General features: G+C 41.6%; 1 protein-coding gene across 2 annotated transcripts in view; it reads right to left on the reverse strand.

Annotated features, from left to right (window-relative positions):
* Nucleotides 1-7,105: 7,105 nt before the first annotated feature.
* Nucleotides 7,106-22,130, reverse strand: part of CCNI (cyclin I) — a 52,865-nt gene continuing 37,840 nt past the window's right edge. The window contains exons 3-7 of one of the 2 annotated variants that reach the window (XM_069092719.1): nt 20,293-20,421; nt 14,050-14,124; nt 13,775-13,915; nt 13,032-13,262; nt 7,106-8,664 (exon numbers count right to left, since the gene is read on the reverse strand). In XM_069092719.1, coding sequence (XP_068948820.1) covers nt 8,221-8,664; nt 13,032-13,262; nt 13,775-13,915; nt 14,050-14,124; nt 20,293-20,421 — 1,020 coding nt within the window. In that variant the 3' untranslated portion in view covers nt 7,106-8,220. The remainder of the gene's footprint in view (nt 8,665-13,031; nt 13,263-13,774; nt 13,916-14,049; nt 14,125-20,292; nt 20,422-22,130) is intronic. The other variant, XM_069092726.1, reaches the window with a different exon arrangement.

Genomic DNA, 22,130 nt, shown 5'->3' on the forward strand with positions numbered 1-22,130 from the left:
TGAAAAACAAAAAACTAATGAGAAGCCATCAACTCTTGAGATAAAAGTAAAACTAACTCAACTTGGAACACATTCAGTTTCCATAACTAGTGACAGCATTCAATAACATTGAGGTTTTTGATCCACTGTATTATTTTCCTTTCCCAAATGAAGGCAAAAGGGAAGTTTCCTGCAGACTGAACTATCCTACCCTTCTTTGCCCTTTGTTGTGGACAGCCACTGCAAATGGTAAAGATGTAACAGTAAGAGAAAAAGGGCATGTGATGACTAGGTTAATTCAACTATACAAAAAACTGGCTTGCCAAGTTCCCTCTCTTCTTCTTCCACCCTCCCCACCATGTTGCTTTTTAGATAGCCAAGGCTTCCACTGGAATCTGCCAACTGAAGAACCTAAGAGAATCTTACATAAAAAGTCCTCATTCTTCCCAATCTCTTGAACACAGGAAATGTTCCTTATCCTTTTATGTGCCATAAAATGCATTTTTTAAAAAGGGGATTAGAGAATTAGGAATAATGAGCCTCCATGTGAATTCTTTTACTTCTAAGGACTATGTGGATCATATTTTGAAATAAACATTAAAAAAAAAAAAACCCAAACCTCAAACAGAATGAGCTGGTTAATGATAGGCTTTGATAAGCAAGACAAGCCTCCTGGGAGATGAGAAACTATTATGTAAGCAAACAAGATCTACTTCTGTAAAATTAGGTTCCAAAAGGAATGATGGAAAACCAGCACAGGACACTTGAGGCTTACCCAGAATGCTTTGCTCTTCCCTTGAAGCATTCCCCTTTACACCCTCCCCCACTTTCAGCCATCTAAGTGCTTCCCCATTAACTTAACACTACCTAGTCAAGCATCCCTTCTGAGCCCTGAGCAGTCTGGCCTTTATCCTATACTGCTAGGGGAGTTCAATTTTAAGGGTCAAGAGTTAGGGAGAGCCCAGGCACATTTTTTATTTCCATCTGGGGAGGGGGTGTGGGGAGGAAGGAAGCCAGTATTTTGTTTTCCACTGTCGTCATAACTAAGAATAACAACATTAAAGATGAACATTTTTGATCAAATGGTATTCTTATCCTACCTTTCTTGTAAGATTATGGAAAACAAACTCAAGTCCCAAGAATCTTTACTGGCTTGTTTTGTTTAGAAAAGGATGGAAGGGGAGGGAGAAAGAGGGTGTTTAAGAAATAACCCTTACACAGGGATTTTTCTAGCGTACACACAAGTGACCAAATCATAAACATTCTGCCCAAAGGTATACATCACAATAAAAGGGGCTAAACCAGTGTAGAAGGCCAGATAAAGGCTTCAGTGGAGGGGAAGTACTGAAGTTAATGTTACACACATCTCCCCATATCCATGGGCATTGCTTTACCCATTTTTTGAGGTCACTTCAAAATAAAATAAGGTTTTACTTTGTTGGACTACACAATGGTACATTTCTACATAAAAGTATACAAATTCTTATTTGTAAAGCTCTGTTTTTCTTTAGTTTGGAACTCTGCACTAAGGTTTCTGCCTATGATCGGTACGTGTACCATAGGCTTCCTGAACCTTGGAGTGCAAATGACACTGGGTTCTGGTTGCCTTTGCATTGAAAAGAAATGAGCGATAACTGCCAGGGACTGATGGAAGCACTCGACACAGAGCTAAGAAAACAAGCAAATGGGCATATACTTTTAAGAGTGATTCTGTAAACTTGCAATGTTTAAAAAAAAAATCCAAGAAAGCTGACCTTGGTGCTTCACCAATGTATTGACAACCAAACAGAGGTTCAGAATTGCTTCGTCTTACTTCCCTCAGGTTATTTTCTTTGAAAACTTAACTGAGCTAAAATTGTATTTGACAAGTTTCTCCTTTACCATTTTTAATCAAGAACACATTGGACAATTCACAGGCCAGACACATACATATTATACAACAGTCACAGGGGAAACACCAAAGTCTGAAAAACTGAAAAGTTCCAAAGAGACTGGGTTAAAGCCAGGTTTGTGACTTAAGGGTTCTGAAGCCATGAAGTACTGAAGGAATGATTGGACAATGAAGGTGGGCTGAAAGGTGAGACAAAATAAGACATACAGAGGAGTCGGAAAAGCAACTTCAAGTCTATTGCCTAGCATGAGTGACCGGGAGCAGGTGGTGATGATATAAAGGGTTCTCTTTTCCCATAAGATGGAATGATCTAGCAATTCCACCAAAAAGGCATCTAAGCAAAAGGGGCAGATGACAACCTCCAATTTAGTGAGACTCAGTCAAAGCAGCTGGATTTAAAAAGGTTCCTTTTATGTCAGTGGGGAAAAAATGATTCTAAGTTAAAGGGTTACTTGTGAGCTAGGCACCGTGTGAAAGAAGAGGCTGGTTCTTGGAGGACTCCTCAGCTCTCTGCCTGAACTGAACACAAGAACAGCTCTCCTATGCTATGTTCCTCCCTCCTGATTCCATAATGTCCTGTTTATGTTCCAGCCCTTTCCCTGGGACAGCTAAACCATCTTATATGCTCCACTGACAAGAAAAAATAAGCAAGTCACAGCACCCAGGGTGGTTTAGGACAGCTTGCCTCCTGAGCAGGTCAGGCTGCCTTCAGGCAGGAAGCCCCTTTGGACAATGTTGGCTAAGACCTCACTGGCTTTTCTGCTCAGCATAGCTATTTAAATAGAAGTTTTCTTGTCGGTCATCAAACTGAACTAGAATGGTAGGTTTTAGGGAACCAATAAATTTATTTCCTATGCCCTCAACAGAAAAAATTCCAGTTCTAGGTCTAAAGCAGATGGCTATTGTCCATTCACTAAGTGGACAAGGAGAAAGTACATAGCTTTCTGACTTGTAGTTTCCTTAACCACTAAAGTCTGGAGGGTGAGACATAAGAGCTAAGGGCTGTGTTAGTCAGCATTAAGTAAAATTTTCTATTTTGCACTGACTATTCAAGAGGTGTTGCTTAAATTCTAAATGTAGTCTGGAAATCACTAGATAAAATGTGAGTTATTATTAGATCTATCCATTTCTTGACCATCTCCTTTTCAAAGAAACTTGCAACTTGCATTTATTCTTCTCCCTCTTACTTGAAGGATTACTGAAAAACAAAAAACCTGGACCATACCAAAGGACTTTCCACTGTCATTGGCATATTTCAAGATAGAACTTTTCTTTAGATGAGAAGCCTAAAATTGGGGCGGCTAGGTGGAGCAATGAGTAAAGTGCTGGCCCTGGAGTCGGGAGGACCTCAGTTTGGTTCAGGCCTCAGACACTTAACACCCATACAAAAAAACTAGCCCTGTAACCTTGGGCAATTCTCAATACTTAACCCCAATTGCCCCCCAAAAAGGCAAAAAAAAAAATAGAAGTCTAAAATCCTTTCACACCATCTCAATAGATTGTTTTTTTCTGGTGAGAAGAGACTAGATCTCAGTACACGGTGTTAATTATTTCTTCCACAAGGAGGAGCTAGAATTTTAATTCTAATTCAGTTACTCAAATTTATCTCTGGTTTATATGAAACTTTAAAAAATGAAAAATAATGGTTTGCATTGTATTGCCAAGATATCACACAGAAGACATGAAATTATGACTAATTTCAGTTTAAACTTAATGGTTCATGTGACAAAAATTGCTAATGAAAGAATGTAGATATTTAGAAAAATTTTTTTAATCTATATTTTTGAAAATTTGGATAAGCCTAGGAATAATAAAGGGAGGTGACCGCCTTGCCTGGATATTTAGTTTGCTAATTATAACCTGTTTAGGTGTGACCAGATGTCTGTATTTGTGAATGAAACTTGGGTGGGTAATATTTCCAGTTACCAGGGTTAAGCTGACAGTATATCTTTTCTTTAAAATATGTGTAATATCTGACCCAAGGTACAAAGACCAAAGATATGAAGTGGAATCCTCAAGGATGCCACACAAACACATGATAAAACTAGCATGTGGAAAACCCAAGACCACAAACACAAGGGAAGGAATTCATTATTCAATAAAACCTTGTTAAAATTGAACAGCAGGCTGATCAAAAGAAAAACAAAAAAGTGATTTAGTCACATTTCACACCACGTCCAAACAAATTCCAAATGAGTTATTAAAAGAAAGAATAGAATGCTCCATAGAAAGGAGTATTTTAGCTATTCAAACAGAAACAATGGGAAACAATTATATTGTTTTGGACAAGTGAAAGCAATGCATTATGAATTAAAAGACAAAGACTGAAAAAAAATGACTTTTTTGATAGAAATCAAATATACAAAATTTTTAAGGAAGTCATACAAATTTCTAACACTAAGATTCATCCCCTGATAGTCCAAGGATATGAGGACTAGGGAAATGCATGAAGCAGAAGGCAGAAATCTTAAATATATGCATATATATATAATATAAAATTAACTACAAATCTTTTTAGTTCTTTTTTAATCTTATTCTCCTGATACTGTTAAAAATTATGCATACTTGGGGCAGCTAGGTGGCACAGTGAATAGAGTACCAGCCCTGGCGTCAGGAGGACCTGAGTTCAAATCCGGTCTCAGCCACTTAACACAAAACTAGTCGTGTGACCTTGGGCAAGTCACTTAACCCCAATTGTCCTCCAAAAAGCAAAAAAAAAAAAAATATATATATATATATATTATGCATGCTTTACTTTTCTACTATATAATAGGGTGAGAGGGAGAAGAGGAACAGAAGAACTGAAGAGGTTAACAAAAATCAATTGTTATGTTGGTATAAACAGCTTCAATGAGAATTTTAAAAATCTAATATTACCTAGTGGTAAAAAAATGGCAACGGATAATTAAAAATTAAGTATATTCAATAGATCTAATAAAGAATATCCTTTTAAAATCAGAATAGCTTTAAATTAGCTATCTCCTTATTTCTGGTACTTTTTGAAAATAGTATTATTTGTAAGAAAGAAGTAAAACAAAATATATTGTTAAGGAAAATCTGAGGGCAAGAACAAGCATAATTCACAGACAGCATTAGAAATAGCAGTTACACAAGACTAACTAAGAAACCTCTATCAGATACATTTAATTTTTAATATGAATAACATGCATGCCTGCACACCAACTGACCAGAATTATGAGCCACCCTCATACCAAGGCAGTTGAAGGTATCCCACATTCCTTAAGACTAGGAAAGAAAAGTCTGCCGAAGAGCTTCCATGCCCCTGGCCTCTATGTTCACCCTCCCCACCTCTTCTCATTTTCCCAGGAGATTCCGCAATGAGATCTATGACAGGAAAGAAAGAACTAAGCCCGAGCTGGAATTCACACATTTTCCCACAGATGACAATAGGGTAGGCAGAGGGAGAGAGCAAGGAACAATGGCCTTAGTATCAGGAGATCTCACCTCAAACTCTTGCTAGCTGTGTGTCCACTAGGTCAATTCACTTCTGAGCCTCAGTTTCCCCATTTGCAAAATGGAAACTGGCACCTGTAGTACTTATCTCACAGGACTGACAAGATCTGCAAATATCCAAGTGTTGTGGCCATTCTTACACAATTAATACTACAGTTAAACTACATTACAGGCTTACTGGGATTTTATGAAATCCTAGAAAACTAACCACCATTTACAATCTTGTTTCTACATGAAAATGCATTCTGGGTTACAGACATGAGGCTTATTCCTTAGGCATGTAAGCCAAGGAGGGCCAAGAGAGTTGAGTGGTGCTTCATGTGCCATGGGGTGGATTCTCACCAACCACAAGATCTCCCACAGACTGAGGATGGAGACAGGCCCACATGGATGAGACCAGACCCATCAAAGAGCTGGCATTCTCCCGAGGGATGGGATGAAATACAAGACCCTCCAACGCTGCTTTTGGGGCCTTCTTTCACAGGACACTGTGTTCTAGTCAAACTCAGTAACTGACTGATCCTGAACCTAAGTCCCTATCTATGCAGGTGTCTTGGGCTTGCAAGGTCCATCCTCATGCATGTCCCTCAGATTCTGTGACTGCCTTCAAGGCTCAGTTCAGGTGTGGGGCGTCTCCTGGCAGTGTCCTCGTTTCTTCCAATATTCCTAGGACACATCTCCCCTTTGCCTCATTCACTCCTTGGAGGGGCAACGTGATGTGGTGGCAAAAGTACTCAACTGGGACTTGGCAGGAGAGGCCGGGTCTGACACTAGCCTCTTTAACCTCAGTGTCCTCAGTGTAAAATGGAGATAATCAAAGGTTAAGCGTAAAGTCTGTAAGCCTTGAGGTAGCATGCTCATGTTGGCTATTAATGTACACATTCTATTTCCCCCAGGAGAACATAAGTTCCACGAGAGCTGTGACAGCCTGGGGAGCATAGTAGGTGCTTAGTGAGGTTTAACTGAATTAGAAGCGACATTAGAAATCTAGCTCCCTCTTCTCAGACCAGGACCCTGATGCCTCTGCAGGTAAGCTAGGAAACCAAGTGTATCCTGAGCCCATCATCAGCCCCTTCTTGTAAGATTTTGGACAAGACTGTGTCACAGAGGAGAGAGCACTAGGCCCCGTCCTTTACAAACACCATCTCTACAGCTGCAAAGTGCTACAAGTACAAACTGGTAAGGCTCAGCAACAGCTGACTCCCAAGTCGACACAAGTTAGAATGCCATGCGTCTTGTGACATTCTCCAGCAAAAACAGTTCCTTCTAAACATCAGTTTTAAAAGCAGAAGGCAGCTTCCAGTCCTTCTTTTGCACAGGACTCCTTCTCAGGCTAAAAAATAAAGTTTTCCTATTATTTCAGGGTTAAATATAATGGACTGTTTGAAGAAGAAATGACATGAAAGTTGATTCTGTCTTTCTCTGACATCAGAAAGACCACCACCAATATTCAAAGAACGGTGAAAACAGACTCTATTTAAAGACCAAAGGGATAACCTTTGATGATGTCCTATCAAGCAGAATTCTTTCTAATGTGTACTTCCATTCCTCATTTCATAAATTTATTGTTCCACCACAGACAAGTGGACTATGACGTATCACACTGCCTTTTACTCCCTGCCAAGTCAGTCCTCAAAAATAGTCCCTTAATTTTCATGTTTTAATGAATCTCAATTGACACAGAATTGATTAAGTGGAGATAATTCAACCATCTAGAACTTTCACCTTTTCATAAATGAGAAAGAAGGTAAAGACACGGAGGCAAGGACAACTTTTTATTGCTACCAGAAGGCTTTCATCAGTACAATGGTTCTGAGTGCAATACCTTCTTCAGACTGTGGAGAGAGCTCAAGATCCAGGAGGGGTCATTAAGGGAGAATACATAGGAAGGGAAAATGCTATCAGGATTTTCTTAGTTCAAACAACATAAAACTTTTAGGTACTGAAGTTTATAATAAACACATTCAAGATTCAAAATCGAACAACTGCTCCAACATCTAGACAAGCAGTATCTTTTACTGATTATAATCAAGTGAAAAGTATGATTGGTTACAAAACAGCAGTTTATCTGATGCACCCCCAAAATATGAATAACTTCATCACAGACTTTTTTTTACAAATTCTAAAAGTGATTTTAGAATAAATTAAAACTGTCCTAATCACATTTTACTTAGGTTTCACTTTAAGATTTTAAAAAAAAATTTTACACAATAATTTCGTTTCCAATGTCAAGAGATCCAAAGGATCCAACATTTTTTACGTCCATATTGAAATCCTAATCAGCGTGGCTGGTCCCTTCTGTGGACCTTGTCTAGCACTTTTCGCTCAAGCATGTGCAAGTCTGGAAGCACTTCTTTCAGATTAGTTAAAAACTGAATCCAGTCATCCATCACTTGCAACAAACTTTGAACACCAAAGTGCTAAAGGAAACAAATTTCCTGGTATGATCTCTTTACTGGAGGTCAAAGGACAAAACAACATGCACAATGCTAAGTTAAAGGAAAGAGCAGGCTGAAGCAAGAAATGGAAATCATGTTGTTAGGCTCCATCTGGCTAATCAATTTCGAAATTTCTTAATACTAAATATGAACTTTGACATGGATGACAGGTTACATTAAATTTTAGCAGAAAACTGGAACTAGAAAGAAACTTTTTGCTACTTTTTTTTGTTTGATTTTTTGGGATCTTTTATACTTTTTTATACTTTTTAAGTGTTTTAAGTGCTTAAATTAGCCGCATAGGAAAACAAGGTTTTTTCTGGCTCGCTTCAGTTCAGCCTGACAAGGTATGCCCCTCATACATCTTTGCTTGGTTTTGCATGTTTCCATTCCCAGAGTGGCTTTCCTCAGTTTACTCAGAGGTAATACTTACTGTTACTATATGACAGAAACAGGTTGCAAAGGTGGACAAGGGGAAGCACTGCCCTCCTGCCTTGATAAATCAGTGCTGCACACAGAAGCCACGTTGTCTGAAGCGCTGTCTTCATTGTAGAGGCGCTTGATGCCATCGTAGAAATCGTCCACTTCCATTTCTTCCACCTTGCGCTTAGCAGAGGCATGCTTGCATCCAGTGCTGGCTAGCAGATGTTGGTAGAAGACAGCTGTACCTCTGACTGGCACTTCGGGTTTGCTGTTGTCCTTGGAGAAGTCTGGGCCTGGGGCAGAGGAGGGGTGCAATCTAAACACTCCTCTGTCACAGGGGGCCAGGTTGTGCTTGAGAGGATGGTAGACATATACAGAGTTGAGAGGCAGGGAAGACTGGAGAAGAGAAAGCTGATGTGCCACAAGCTCCCGACAGTGGATCAGCTGGGCACTGTCCATCTAAACCAGAAAATGGGAGCATAAGAGTAATGTTAGCAACCACAGCTTTGGATGGTTAATCATTTTAGAGCATCAGAGGGTTTCTGTTTGTTTGGATTTTTTAAACATAAGAAAAGGTAGCAAGGTACAGAACAAAGAGTACCAGACTTTGGGGCCAGGCAACCTTATGGCCAACATAGAATTTAGAGTTTAAAGTGACCTAACCTATTACCCCCAAAGAAATTCTGACAATAACACACAGGCTCTGTATGAAGACCTCCTGTGATTGGGAAACTCATTGGGGCTCTCAGAGAGGCCATTCCACTTCTAGACAGCTTGAAATGTAAGGACATTTTCCCAAACATTAAGTATGAATTCATCCCTTTAAACTTCTATCCATTGATCCTGGTTCTTCCATCTTCACAAAAAGAGAACAAACCTAAAGTCTTCTAAGAGAGATCACCTGAAGATAATTATTACAGGCCCCCCTCCCCCCTCACCTCCCCCCATTTCTTCTCTTCTCCAAGGCTAAATTCTCCAGTTCCCTGGGCATATATATGACTTATAACCAAGGCCTTTTGCCATGCTGGCCAACCCCCTCTACACATGAGATGGCTTCTCAATAGCCTTTGTAAACTGTGGCACCCAGAACCCAACATTATTTATAAGCTACTGTGATCAAGTAATCTGTCAACTGGAGAAGACTCAGGAGGAACAGGACAGATGCTTTTGAATAAATGAAAGGCTGTCACGTGGATGTCGCATTAGACTACTCTGGCCCATGAGGACAATCAGCAGCAATGGGCAGAAGTGGAGACCAGGGAAAACTTCCTCCCCCAAAGCGAAAGGGAAGCAGGGAAGTAGTGGGCTCCGCCTGCACTGGCAGCCTTTCAGCAGAGACTAGAGGAGCACTCGTCTGATGTGCTGTGGCGGGTTCCCTTTCAGAAACAGGATGTACTAGACTCCTACTAAGGTCTGTCTCACATCTAAAATTCTGTGAGGAGGAAGAGGAGCAGCAAAGGAGGGGGCTGCACTTCTGGTCACAGCCTTGGCCGGCTCCTCTTCCTCACCCACCCACCCCAACCTGACATCTTCACATATCCATCCCTGCTCTCTGGATGGCTGCCAAATCAGGCTCTGAGCCTCACTTCTGTCCACTTCAATGTCCACCAGAAGTTCAAACTCAACATGCCGAAAACGAACTCTTCAAATCCCTGCTCCACATGAGTCTTCCTCCAAGTTCCTTCCTACTTAGGATTTAAGTGAGCACATATTCCTGTGTTCCACCCTGGGAATATAAACATAAGGAACAAAACACAGCAGCTTACAGTCCCTCAGACTTTCTACCTCTCCTTTGGGTCACTCTCGCTGCATTCCTCAGGACACTAGTTAAGTCCTCATGATTCCTTAAAGCAGACCACCTAGACCTTGAGAGGATCACAGACTCAGAGACGTAAGAGACCACTCATTCCCACTGCCATCACCTTGGCTTTGGCTCTTCCTCCCCAAGCTACTGCACAAGCATCTTTACTGGCCTCCCTACAGCCAGTCTCCCACCCCATCATTCCAAATTGATCCTATGTGGTATGAGATTAATATCCCTTCATACCACTTTGATTACACTGTTTTGCTGCTTAAAAGCCTTCACTGTCTCCCAAAATAAAGCTCAAATTCCTCAGCCTAGCATTAAGTATTAATATACTAATATACAAGTCTTTGATTAAAAGAAGCCTACATGTAGAGAGGCTCTAAACTTTCCCAGGTCAAAGTCTCTGCTCCTGTCTTTCCAACTTTTTGGTAAGACTGCCCTTCTCCATTTCCATTTGTTAAACCCATCCTTCATAAGCAATGATAAGAGAGACTGTCAGAGAATCCTTCCAAGACTTGTACAAACTGACACCTAATGAAGTCAACAGAATCCTAAGAATAACTGAACCGACAGCAACACCGTAAAGAACTCTGGAAGACTTAAAGATTATGTTCAGTGCAGTGCCCAACCAGAGACCCAAGGTCAGAAGCAGCACGCTGCCCACCTCTAGAATCAGGGCATCAAACGGGATCCCGGATCATGGACACAGCTCATGTGGGCATTTGTTTTGCCTGGATATGCTTCACTCTTACAATTGTTTTTCTTCCCAAAGGGAGGGTGAGGTGAGCAGAAGGCCAGTGATAGGGCTGCCCTTCCCCCCCCCAAACAAAAGAGGGTATGAAGCATTGTTTTAAATACATTTAAGAGAAAGGTCAACAGGAAACACAAATATGCAGAACATCTCTGAAAGTTACATATTAAATTAATTATACACTTAGCCATTACATGTACAATGCCCTTTTTTGGTTCTGTTTTAGATATAAAAATGCTCATTTCATTTGGTGTTTGCTGGATCCAGAATAAACATTTTTCAAGGCCCAATTCAAACGAACCTTCTCTGCTGTCCCCCCATCAATGAGCTCTGCTCCTCTCAGTTTTTGTACTTATCACTCTTACAGCCTGCCTCTGTAGTGCTTTGTCTAAGACACCTCAGATCTCCCAGACAGGACTGTACTCTTTGAAGTATGACCTCTGTGATCCTCCAATACCCAGCAGAGCGCTTTACACCAAGCATGCAAATTCTTGGTGGGATGGCACTACAGCATGTCACAGGAAAGAACCCTTCAAGCAAAAGCATCTCTGGCTAATGAATGTTCTTTGCCTTGTATAGCATCCCACTATCCTACCATAAGAAGCCATGCTTCACCTTCCATAAGCCACAGGACACCAGGGTCTATGTGGGCCTCCTGATCTCATACGTGCATGGCCCGCACTCCCTGCTCTCTGCCTTCTACTCTGGGAGCAGTGCAGTCAGCTGCCATCACCATCGGCCCCAGACCAAAGCTCCCAGGCCCTGTCACTGCTTTTCTCTACATTCCCTAAGGCCAGCACTGTATCCCTTTAGTCTGTAGTCTAGTGCCCAACACACCTGCCTATCACATATTAAGAAATGCTATTTCACTTCTTTCAGCACAGGAAAATGCAAGAAAGTACTAGAAACCAGACCTGTAGCTGTCACTGATATGGAATATTCCCAGATGAGAAAATTCCCTTCAAAATTAAATTGGCACCTTCTCTGCAATTTATAGTTTTAAAAAGTCACACAGAGCACTGAGAAGTTACATGACTTTCCTAAGGTCACTCAGCCATGAGGAGTCAGAGGCAAGACCTGAACCCAAGGTCAACTGGCTCTGAAGTCAACACTCTATCCACTCTACCGCATGGCCCCTGGAAAACAGTATCTTAGTGCAATTAGCACAACAGCTCAAAAAAAAACTGGTGAAGTGCTGGTGAACTTTATGAATGGGCCCAGATACCACAAGCACATTAATCCTTCTATTGCATCACACCTACTCAAATGCCCATAACATTTTTAATATTTTATTCTTCCATTCTCTTTTTTCTCTGACACTGATATCCCAGTACTGCTGAGGATAGCTGATTCCAGGCTACCATGACCCTTCTGAATCCTATTCCACTCACAGAAATTTAGATTACCAATAAAAGACAACTAAAATCTACTGGGGAAAAACTTCTAAGTTGTAATCATTTCTATTTCAATGTGAAATAAAGGAGTTAAGAACCTAAGAACCCTGAGCTGGGGGGCTGAGAGGGGAAGCAGAGAAGCCACCCAAGGGCTGGAAGATCTCTGTGCTGTCACTTGGTCCAAGGATCACTAGCTCACCTGTCCCTTGCACTGCAGTCAGAATTCTTAGCTTATACGTGACAACAACCATTTAACAATTTTTTAGCTGAAAGAAAAACTAGTTTAAAAATGAAGATTTTTCAAAAACATTAAGTATTGGCCTGAAATTCCGATCCCAGGTATGTAAAGGGTGCCTTACTATATGTAACTATGGGAGCTGTTATAATAAAGGTGGTCAGTTTCAACATGCTGAAAACGTCAAACAGTTAACTTTTTCATTTAAAACAAAGATAAATTCTTTACTTCCCTGACAAGTATTTTCTTGCCACTTGTATGCTATTAAACAACACTTACTCAATCCATGGAGTACATAACCACCCCCTTGAAACTAACTACAGTAGCAGGCATTTTTCTCTCTAACAAGCCAAAAGAACATGTATCAACAAGAATTATATGAACTGCTCAAAATTCTTAGAAAAATTATTTTGGGAGGTATGTGCAATGGGGAAGGGAAAGACCTGCCCAGTTTACTGGACTGATCTGCACTCAATTTCTCCTGGCAAATTAATAGCGTATGAGAATGCATCAGAAATAAATTATCTGATTATTTACTATCTATAGACATTCTAGTACCAAATGGAACTGAAATGAAAACCAATTATTTCCTTTGACTTTAAAATAATTTCAGAAAACAGTTACTAAGCTTGTACCTACCTGTGCCTTCTGGAGCAGCTCAATTGTAAGAGCAAGCCAATCAGGAATGAGCTTCTCCATCTCTAAACTGACCATGGCGAGAGCTAACATGGACCCCTTGAATGGCAGAAGCTGGCTGCACGCCAGACACTGGAGGAGCTGCTTCGTGAGGAGCGCCAGGTGCTGAGACGGGCTCAGTTTGGGCAAGCCAAACAGCAGCTGGGGCCTGGTTGACACTGCAATTGCATGGAACTGAAAAACAAAAAAAAACGATAAGCTCCAAGTCCACTTTCTGCAAAAGCAAATGTGGCTCGCTGAGGGGAAGCAGTACCAAGTCTACAATCTCTCTAGCTACCATTACCTGGTCATCTACAATTCAGTGCTCCTTAAAATGCGGGTCTCCGCCCTATGGCCCCCACGTTGGGGCTCGAAACATTTGGCAACAGTCGAAGGTTTCTGAATGTGCAACAACCAAAAATTAATTCAAAATCAAACTCACAATGAATTCAAGGTGTTTCTGGCAGTGCGCGCCTGTGTTGCATCAAGCAACTTCACTGCAGCCTTGGTTCTGAATACAAAGCGCCAATGAACAGAGCCCAAACTCAAAAAGGGGTCAAGAGTGGAAAAAGTTTAAGAAGCCCTGATTTGAATCATACTTTGGACAGCCATTACTTTACTTTTCTTTTAATTTTTTTAAAAGGAAAAGGGGCAAAATATTCACAAGAGATAAAACACTCCAGATTCAAATAACAAAGCATATTTACAATATGAAGGAAATCCAAAGGGGTGGCTGTATGGAGGTCCCAATTCAGCTTATCCAGAATGATTCTCTCCATCCTTAGGATCTCCGATGAAGAACAGCCACAGAAACTATCTCTGGCCAACACCTTCAGCACAGGAATTCTCTAGTCAACAAAACAAGAGAAGGAGGCAAAGACAAAGTTCACGTTCAGGCCTGTCTTGTCAAGCAAGTACATGGAAGGCAAATTAAAGAATTTCGTTTTATAAAGGAAAGGGAAGCTTCAAATGAAAAATTTACCTCATCCTCCTCAATGGTCTTGGCAGCCAGGAAGAAACAGCTGATTGCAATACAATTTAAGTATTTTGGACGGGCCTAGGGCATGGGCAGAAAAGAAGGGAGTTAGAATTTATGGCTACAAAATCAGATGCTGGGTATGAAGACAATTAATCCACACTCTACGTAACTCAACCCAAATCTTTACGTCATCCACGGACGCCTAACCAGATGCATTCTAGACTGATGAATTAACATCTAACCACTCCATTATGATCCATGGAAAGAACAAGTCAATATTCCATTACATGGAAAATAACTAAAAACGAAAAAGAAAAAAGAAAAAAACAAAGAAAATAACTGAAGCTGGTTAGCCAAAAAGCTTAATGAGTATCCAATATGGGCAAAGAGATCATGGTTTTAGAACAGGCTGATCAAATGAGATGGAAGAAGAAAATAACTACCAGGGAAAATAAAATTTAAATTTAAAAAAAAAGTTCTAGGAGTGTAAAAATATTCTTTCATTGACAATATTTAATGAGTGGGGAAAGGAAGAAGAAAGGGGAACTTGCTATTTTTTTTTAAGTTTTTTTACATGCCATAGATGATGATCATTCAAAAAAGGGGAATAGACTAGTGAGGATCTTTATCAATTTTCACCATGAAAGCAAAAGAGAAGGCAATAGTTAAAAAAAAAACCACCATGACAAAATAAACAAGAGAATGAAATGGAACAGGGAGGAGGAAGGCAGAAATGTGAGTAGGGAGCAAACTGCTTGGAGCTAAACAAAATAGAATAAGTGTTCACTAGAAAAGAGAAACAAAAGCAAAACTCAGAAAACGGGATTTTAGGCTGAGAGAAGGGACAAAAATGAAATTGTCTGGTTCCAAGCAGACTCTCTGCCCCTTCCCCTTACTCCCCACACAGCCGGTCCTGCACCAAATCTTCCCATTGCTGCTTCCCCATCTCTGGAGCCAGGCCCTTCTCTCTACTCACACAGGCACCCACCTTAGTTTAGGATCTCATCACCTTTCTCCTGGATTACCTGGCCTCCCTCTCATTGCTCAGCTGTCAGTCTGTCCACACTACTGAAAAATCATTTTTCTTAAAAGCAAACCTGATCATGCCACGCTCCCCATGTCTCTTCCGTTTGCTCTGGTCTGGTCCCAAGCCTTCTTTGCAGCTTCCTTGTCCATCCCCACCACCAGCACCCCCAACGATGTGCTCCACCCCACACACATGCCCTCCCTCAGCCTTCTCTCTGCTCCTCAAACAGTGGGACACTGCACAAGCTGTGCCCAGGCTTCTTTACCTCCTCCTCATGCAATTCCAAACTTCAGGTCCTGTCTTCTGGTCTCCACCCCCCCCCCCCAATTATCTGGTCCAGAACTTGCTGTTCCTTTGTATTTTCTCTCTCTACTTATTTCCTCTTGCTCACACGGGCCCTGGGGTCTCTCCTCTATGAACGTGAGCGACGTGAGAACAGGGACTGCTCCACCTTTTAGTTAGATCCCCAGTGAGTGGGCCAGCCTGGTGCATGAGAGATGCTTAACACATGCTTGCTGAATGAATGGAGGATCTCACCAGGGAAACGTGTGGGAAGAGAAGCAGATGACCTGAGCAAAAGAAAGGGCAGTGGTGTCCTTGTGAGTGCAGGAGACAGCCAGCCTAGGGCCTCCAGTGCTGTCTTGGCCTGCTTTAGCAAGTCAATGAGAGGACGGAGGATGACCAGCTGTGGAAGGATGAAGACTGAACTGAGGAGATCACAGATCCATTTGAAGAGCTCAGCATATCAAAAAGCAATATGTTACACAATTCACTAACAACTCCTAGAAATTACCTAATTTTATTTTGAAAATATTTAATGACAAACTGGTGTTAGCTTTCATCATAGAGAAAGAATGCAACAGAGTCTTCACAAAAGACAGTGAGCCGGGAAGATGGTGGAGTAGAAACAGGTCCTCCGCGCGTCTCCGGCTACCACCACCTCCAATTCATGTAAAAGGGGACTCTGAACAAACTTTGGAGCTACAGAACCCACAAAATGAAACAAAGAAGCTAATCTCCCACTGAGGACAGCCCGGCAGGTGGGCAGGAAGTGGCCAGTACAGCGCTCTGGGAGCCGAGCCCAGTCCCACACAGAGGTTTTAGCCCCAGGGCAGGCCTGACCAGCCACCAGTAGGAGGGACTCCAGATCACCAACTGCTGTGGCCGTTTCCAGAATTACCAACACACAGATGCTAAGGACAAAGTGAGAGGTCAGTGCAGTCTGGACTTTGGGACCCAGTAGGTGGCAGTACGTCACCTTTTGCCCCCAGGGCAAGACATCACTGAGGCTGCTGTCGCCATGTGGCAGCTTCAGCTCCTGGCCTGCAGAGTATAGAGGGACCAAGCAACCAGGCTGAGGGGTAATCGCTCTTGTTTTAACCTGCTTGGATCTGGATTGCAGTCTAGGGTGGAGATCCTGGGGTGCATGACCAGCTTGCCAGAGCATGTGGAGACCTCAGAGAGGGCACCCATCTAATACCTCCAGCAGCTAAGAAAACCCCAGCATTTGGAACAAAGCTCCCCTGTCTGGTGGCAGAGTCCTACTGTGGCAAAAAGCCCAAAAGTCAAGTAATTGAGTGGCAAAATGAGCAAACCAAGCAAAACAATCCAACATTAGACTCCTATTTTGGGTACAAAAAGGATCAAAGCACGGAACAGGAGGAAGACAGTGAAGTCAGAACTCCTGCACCAAAAGCTTCAAAGGAAAATACAAGCTGGTTACAGGCCATAGAGGACCTTAAGAAGCAGATAAGAGAAGTGGAGGAAAAATTGGGAAGAGAAATGAGAACAATGCAAGAAAATTACGAAATGAGAGTCAACAGCTTGACTGAAGAAAACAACACGTTAAAAAATAGACTAACTCAAATGGCAAAAGAGGCTCAAAAAGGCAATGAGGAGAAGAATGCCTTAAAAAGCCGAATCTGCCAGATAGAAAAAGAATCTTAAAAGCTCACTGAGGAGAATCATTCCTTCACAATTAGATTGGAGCAAATGGAAGCTAGTGACTTTATGAGAAATCAAGATGCTGTTAAACAGATCCAAACAAATGAAAGAATAGAAAGCAATGTGAAATATCTCACTGGAAAAACCACTGACCTGGAAAATAGATCCAGGAGAGATAATTTTAAAATGATTGATCTACCTGAAAGCCATTATCAAAGAAAGAACCTAGAAATCATCCTCCAAGAAATTCTCAAGGAAAATTAGTTTTTAGATTTTTTTGATGTTTTAGAAGCAGAGGGCAAAATGGAGGTTGAAAGAATCCACCAATCACCTCCTGAAAAAGATCCCAAAAAGAAAACTCCTAGGAATGTTATAGCCAGGTTCCAAAATTCCCAGATCAAGAAGAAAATATTACAAGCAGCAGGAAGAAACAATTTGAATATTGTGGAAACACAATCAGGATAACACAGGATCTGGCAGCTTCTACACTGAGGGACCGCAGGGCTTGGAAAATGACATTCTGGAGGGCAAAGGAGCTGGGATTAAAACCAAGAATCATCTTACCCAGCAAAACTGAGTATCACGTTTCAGGGGAAAATATGGTCATTCAGTGAAATAGAGGACTTTCAAGCATTCTTGATGAAAAAACCAGAGTTGAATACAAAATGTGACATTCAGATACAAGAAGCAAGAGAAGCATGAGAAGGTAAAGAGGGAAAAGAAATCATAAGGAACTTATCAAAGTTGAACTATTTATATTCCTACATGGAAAAACAATAATTGTAACTTATGAAACTTTTCTCAGTATGAGAATAGTTGAAGGGAATAGAAATATATATATATATATATATGTCTATATCAGAGGGTATATGGGCATATGAATACATACGTGAATATGTGTATATATTTACATGTATACATAGATAGAGGGCACAGGACCAATTTAATAGGAAGGGATGATACTTAAAAGGTGAAATTAAGAGGTGAGAGAGGAAGATAATGAGGAGATGGGGAGAGACAGAATGGGGTAAACTATCTCATATAGAAGAGGCAAGGGAAAATGGTTATAATGGAGGGGAAGAATAGGAAGGCAAAAGGCAATGGGTCAACCTTATTCTCACTGAATTTGGCTCGGGGAGGGAATGACATACACACTCAATAGGGTATCTCACCCTACAGGAGAGTAGGGGAGAAGGGGATGAGAGGGGGGATGATGGAAGGGAGGGCAGGCCGGAGGGAGGAAAGTTGGAAACACCCACTTTTGAAAAGGGACGGGATCAAAGTACAGAATAGAACAAGTGGGAGGTGGGATGGGAGGGAGGGAAATATATTCAGTCTTTTACAATATATCTACCACGGTAATGTTTTGCATTAGCTACACATGTACAACCTATACTAAATTGCTTATCTTCCCAGTAAGGGTGGGTAACAAGGGAAGAAGGGAATGAATCTGGAATTCAAAGTTTTAAAATCAAATGTTTAAAAAAATATATATGTGTGTGTGTGTGTGTGTGTGTGTGTGTGTGTGTGTGTGTGTGTGTGTGTGTGTGTGTGTATAAAGGACAGTAAGCTGGAATGTCACTTAAAGTTGACATATTGATGTTTTCTGTCATTATAAAATGAAGATAAAATTTCAGTTGCCTGAAGAAAAAACAAGTCAAATCGAATGTGTTTTCTTTAGGTGCATTCTGAGTTTCTAGAAGGAAAAGCTCCCAGCCTGGGAAAGGGGTGGGGGAGAGGGGCGCCTTCTGAAAGGTGGCATAGCCATCCCCCAGCCAGGCACTCGGACTCTTCACACAGCCTGAACCTTGTCACTGCCCACAGATGCCTCAAGAATTTGGAACAGAAATGACACCAAAAAAAAAAAAGAAAAGAAAAGAAATGATGCCCAAGAAGCTGCTCACATTCCTCCCTTTCTTTATGATTCCCTAATCAAAGAGTTCTCTAGATAAAATCTGTGAAATCAGATTCCTGATTTATACCTTCTCAGAACACAAATGACAAATCCCAAATGCCTTCATTTTGTTTGTACTCTTTTTTTTTTTTTTTTGCTTTTTGAAGGGCAATAGGGCTTAAGTGACTTGCCCAAGGTCACATGGCTATTTTTTGTGTTAAGTGTCTGAGGCCAGATTTGAACTCAGGTCCTCCTGACTCCAGGGCCAGTGCTCTATTCACTGTGCCACCTAGCCACCCCTTGTTTGTACTCTTGATAACATGACTGTACAAACATATTCAGACCAACCACCCACCTCTCTGGGCCTCTGTAAATCCAAGGGTTGGGCTATGTGAATTCTAAAGTCTTTCAATTCTGAATCATGACCTTCCATTGTTAGCTCATCTTACAGGCCACCAAACTAGGCTCAGAAAAGTTATGTGACTTGTCCAAAGCTTCATGAATATGAACCTGAATCTTCCCTCCCCTCAAGGGCTGCCTCGTCCATCAGCAAACATGTGCCAAGCCTTGTGTGAGGGGAATACAAGCACACAGAAGGAAACAATCTTTACTCACAAAGAGCTTACAGTCTATGAGGACAAATGTCGATATGTAAAGATCATGTATGAAGTGAGGAGCCCAGCCCCCCTCCCACAACAGTGCTAGAGGTAGCCTCAGATTTTTCCTAAGATTTACACAATGTGCACATTCAGTAAATATTCATTAGCAACAAATGATCTGTTGGTGTTCAGTCCCTTCAGCTGTGTCTGACTCTCTGTGGCCCCATTTGGAGTTTTCTTGCAAAGATACTGGAGTAGTTTGCCATTTCCTTCTCCACCTGCTTTTGTGCATGAGGAAACTGAAGCTAACAAAATTAACTGACTTGCCCAGGGTCACACAGTTAGTTAGTGTCTGAGACCAGATTTGAACTCTGGACGAGTCTTCCTGACTCCAGGCCTGGACCTCTATCACCTTCACCACTGAGCTGCTGAACTAATGACAAAATAAGCCAATATATAATAGGTAGGTCTTTCAGAGAATTACTTCTTACTCGGCAAACATGAAAGTGTCTGTCAAGTACTTCTCTCAAGCACAATTTGATATGAAATCAGAAGAAGTAGAACACCATTCCATTTAGGGAGGCTGGGCTACTGCTTTAAGAGAACACTTCATCAGGTCAATAAGGAATCTCCAAGAACTCAGACCAACAGCTCAGAAGGTTCCTGTACAGATGTCCTACACTGGTCTGCCTCTTAAAGTATGATGTTTGATCAACCTGAAGCAAAGTCAAAGACCCACTCTCTGCTTCCAGGAAACACAATGCTCATCTTAACACGCTTACCTTGACAGTGGCTAAGAATCTGTCCAAAAGACTACTCGCCAAGGCCAGTGTTTCTGGGTACAGGTTGAACTGATGCTTGAGCTTGGCCAGCCATCGGACAACCTCATCCCTCTGGGCTGGAGAAACACTCTGTGGAAGGAGACCAGAGAGAGAGCACCGTGAGCACATGCCAAGTTTTCTGTCATAAGGGTTTGCAAAGATTCTGCAGTTCCTGTAGCACCTGTCTGTCTCCCCTTCACCTCCCAAGCCAGCAACTGCCAAATGCAAACAAAGGACAAGAGAGCACATCTTTCAGGGCCGATTCACCAAGAAGCGCTTCGCTTTTTTTCTTTACATAAAGAACTTTAATTGGGGGACCAGCTGGTATCCAAGGATTAAAAGACATGAATCTTTTGCTAAGCACTCCAACGACAGAGGCAGCATGCACTAGTGGATAAAAGGCTAATCAATGGTGGAGTCAGTGAGACCCAGCTTTGTAATAGCTAATCTGGACATGGGAAAGTCATCAAACCTCTCAGTGCTCAACATATATCAGTAGAGGGCATATACATGTGGAAAATCACAGATCCAAACCAAAAACAAACAAAAAACTAGCAACAATTTCAGTCATTAAACTACTCAATGCCTGAGGCAGCTCTCTTAAGTTACAGAAGTAAGGTGCCAATCTGCATTGGTAGACACAAACAGAACTCAAGAAGCTCATAACCACACTGGGCAGAAGGTACACACAAATAACGGAGTTTTTACTTTTTCAGTTTCCAGATAATTGAAGGTTCAACATCAAGGGATGAAACCTTTTAAAATAATAGTAACAGCATTGTTCTAACTTTGATGATCATATAAACATTATCTGCATTTTATAGAAAGGAAAACTGAGGTTCTGAGAGTGTCATCCACTTAACAGGTTTCCTGATTTCAATTCAATAAACATTTATTAAATACCTACTATAAGTAAAGCACCAGAGACATGAAAGAAAAAAAATTTAAAAGTCCTGTCTTTAAAGGAGCTTACTCACTGTTGAAGGGATACAACATGTTTGTAATCCAAGTACAATACTAAGTTAATGTGAGGAAGGAGAGAAGATGGAGGGGTGCAGAAATCAGGGAAGGCCTCATGGGGAGATGACAAAGAGGACTGTCTGCAACCGCACAGAGCTGGGAGATGGTAATCAATTTCGGGGAAAAACTAGGAAGCCTGGGGGATGAACAATGAGAGACAAGCTCCCACCTGAGAGACACATGGTCAGATGTGGCCACCATCTGGATGTGTTACGTAATGTGGGGCTCATTTGAACACAAAGGAGTGGTTTTTGCTTTGTTTTGTTTTGATATGGGGGAAGGAATGTGTGGGGATGAGTGATAGTGATGAAGCATGTTAAAAACACAGAAGAGAGAAGGGAGTTTGTAAGCAGACACAAATAAGAAAGACAATTCTGAAACTAACATACCAAATTTATTAGATGCTTAAGTTTGGTGTTGAGATCACAAAAGCTAAAAAAACTACCTCATTTCTGCTTTCAAAGTGTCTATAGTCTAGTAGCTTCTAACCTACCAGCTGAGAGAAGTTTCTTAAGAGCTCTCTCGAAGGGGCAGAGCCAAGATACCAAGAGTAGAAGCACAAACTTGGCATGGGCTCCCACTCCAATCACTTGTGGTGGAGGCTGCCTCAGGAGTTCCTAGCCAGCAGATTGTAGAGGGACCAAGTGACCATTCAGAGGGTAATCACTCTTGCTCTGACCTGCTTGGATCTGGATTGCGGTCTTGGGTGGTGGTCCTGGGGTGTGTGGCCAGTGAGCCGGAGCTTGTGGGGGCTAATAGCTCTGGCAGCTGCAAAAACC

This window comes from Petaurus breviceps, unplaced genomic scaffold, assembly GCF_028583685.1.
Source record: "Petaurus breviceps papuanus isolate PSGF00001 unplaced genomic scaffold, PetGlider_PUasm1.0 126, whole genome shotgun sequence".
NCBI lineage: Eukaryota > Metazoa > Chordata > Mammalia > Diprotodontia > Petauridae > Petaurus > Petaurus breviceps.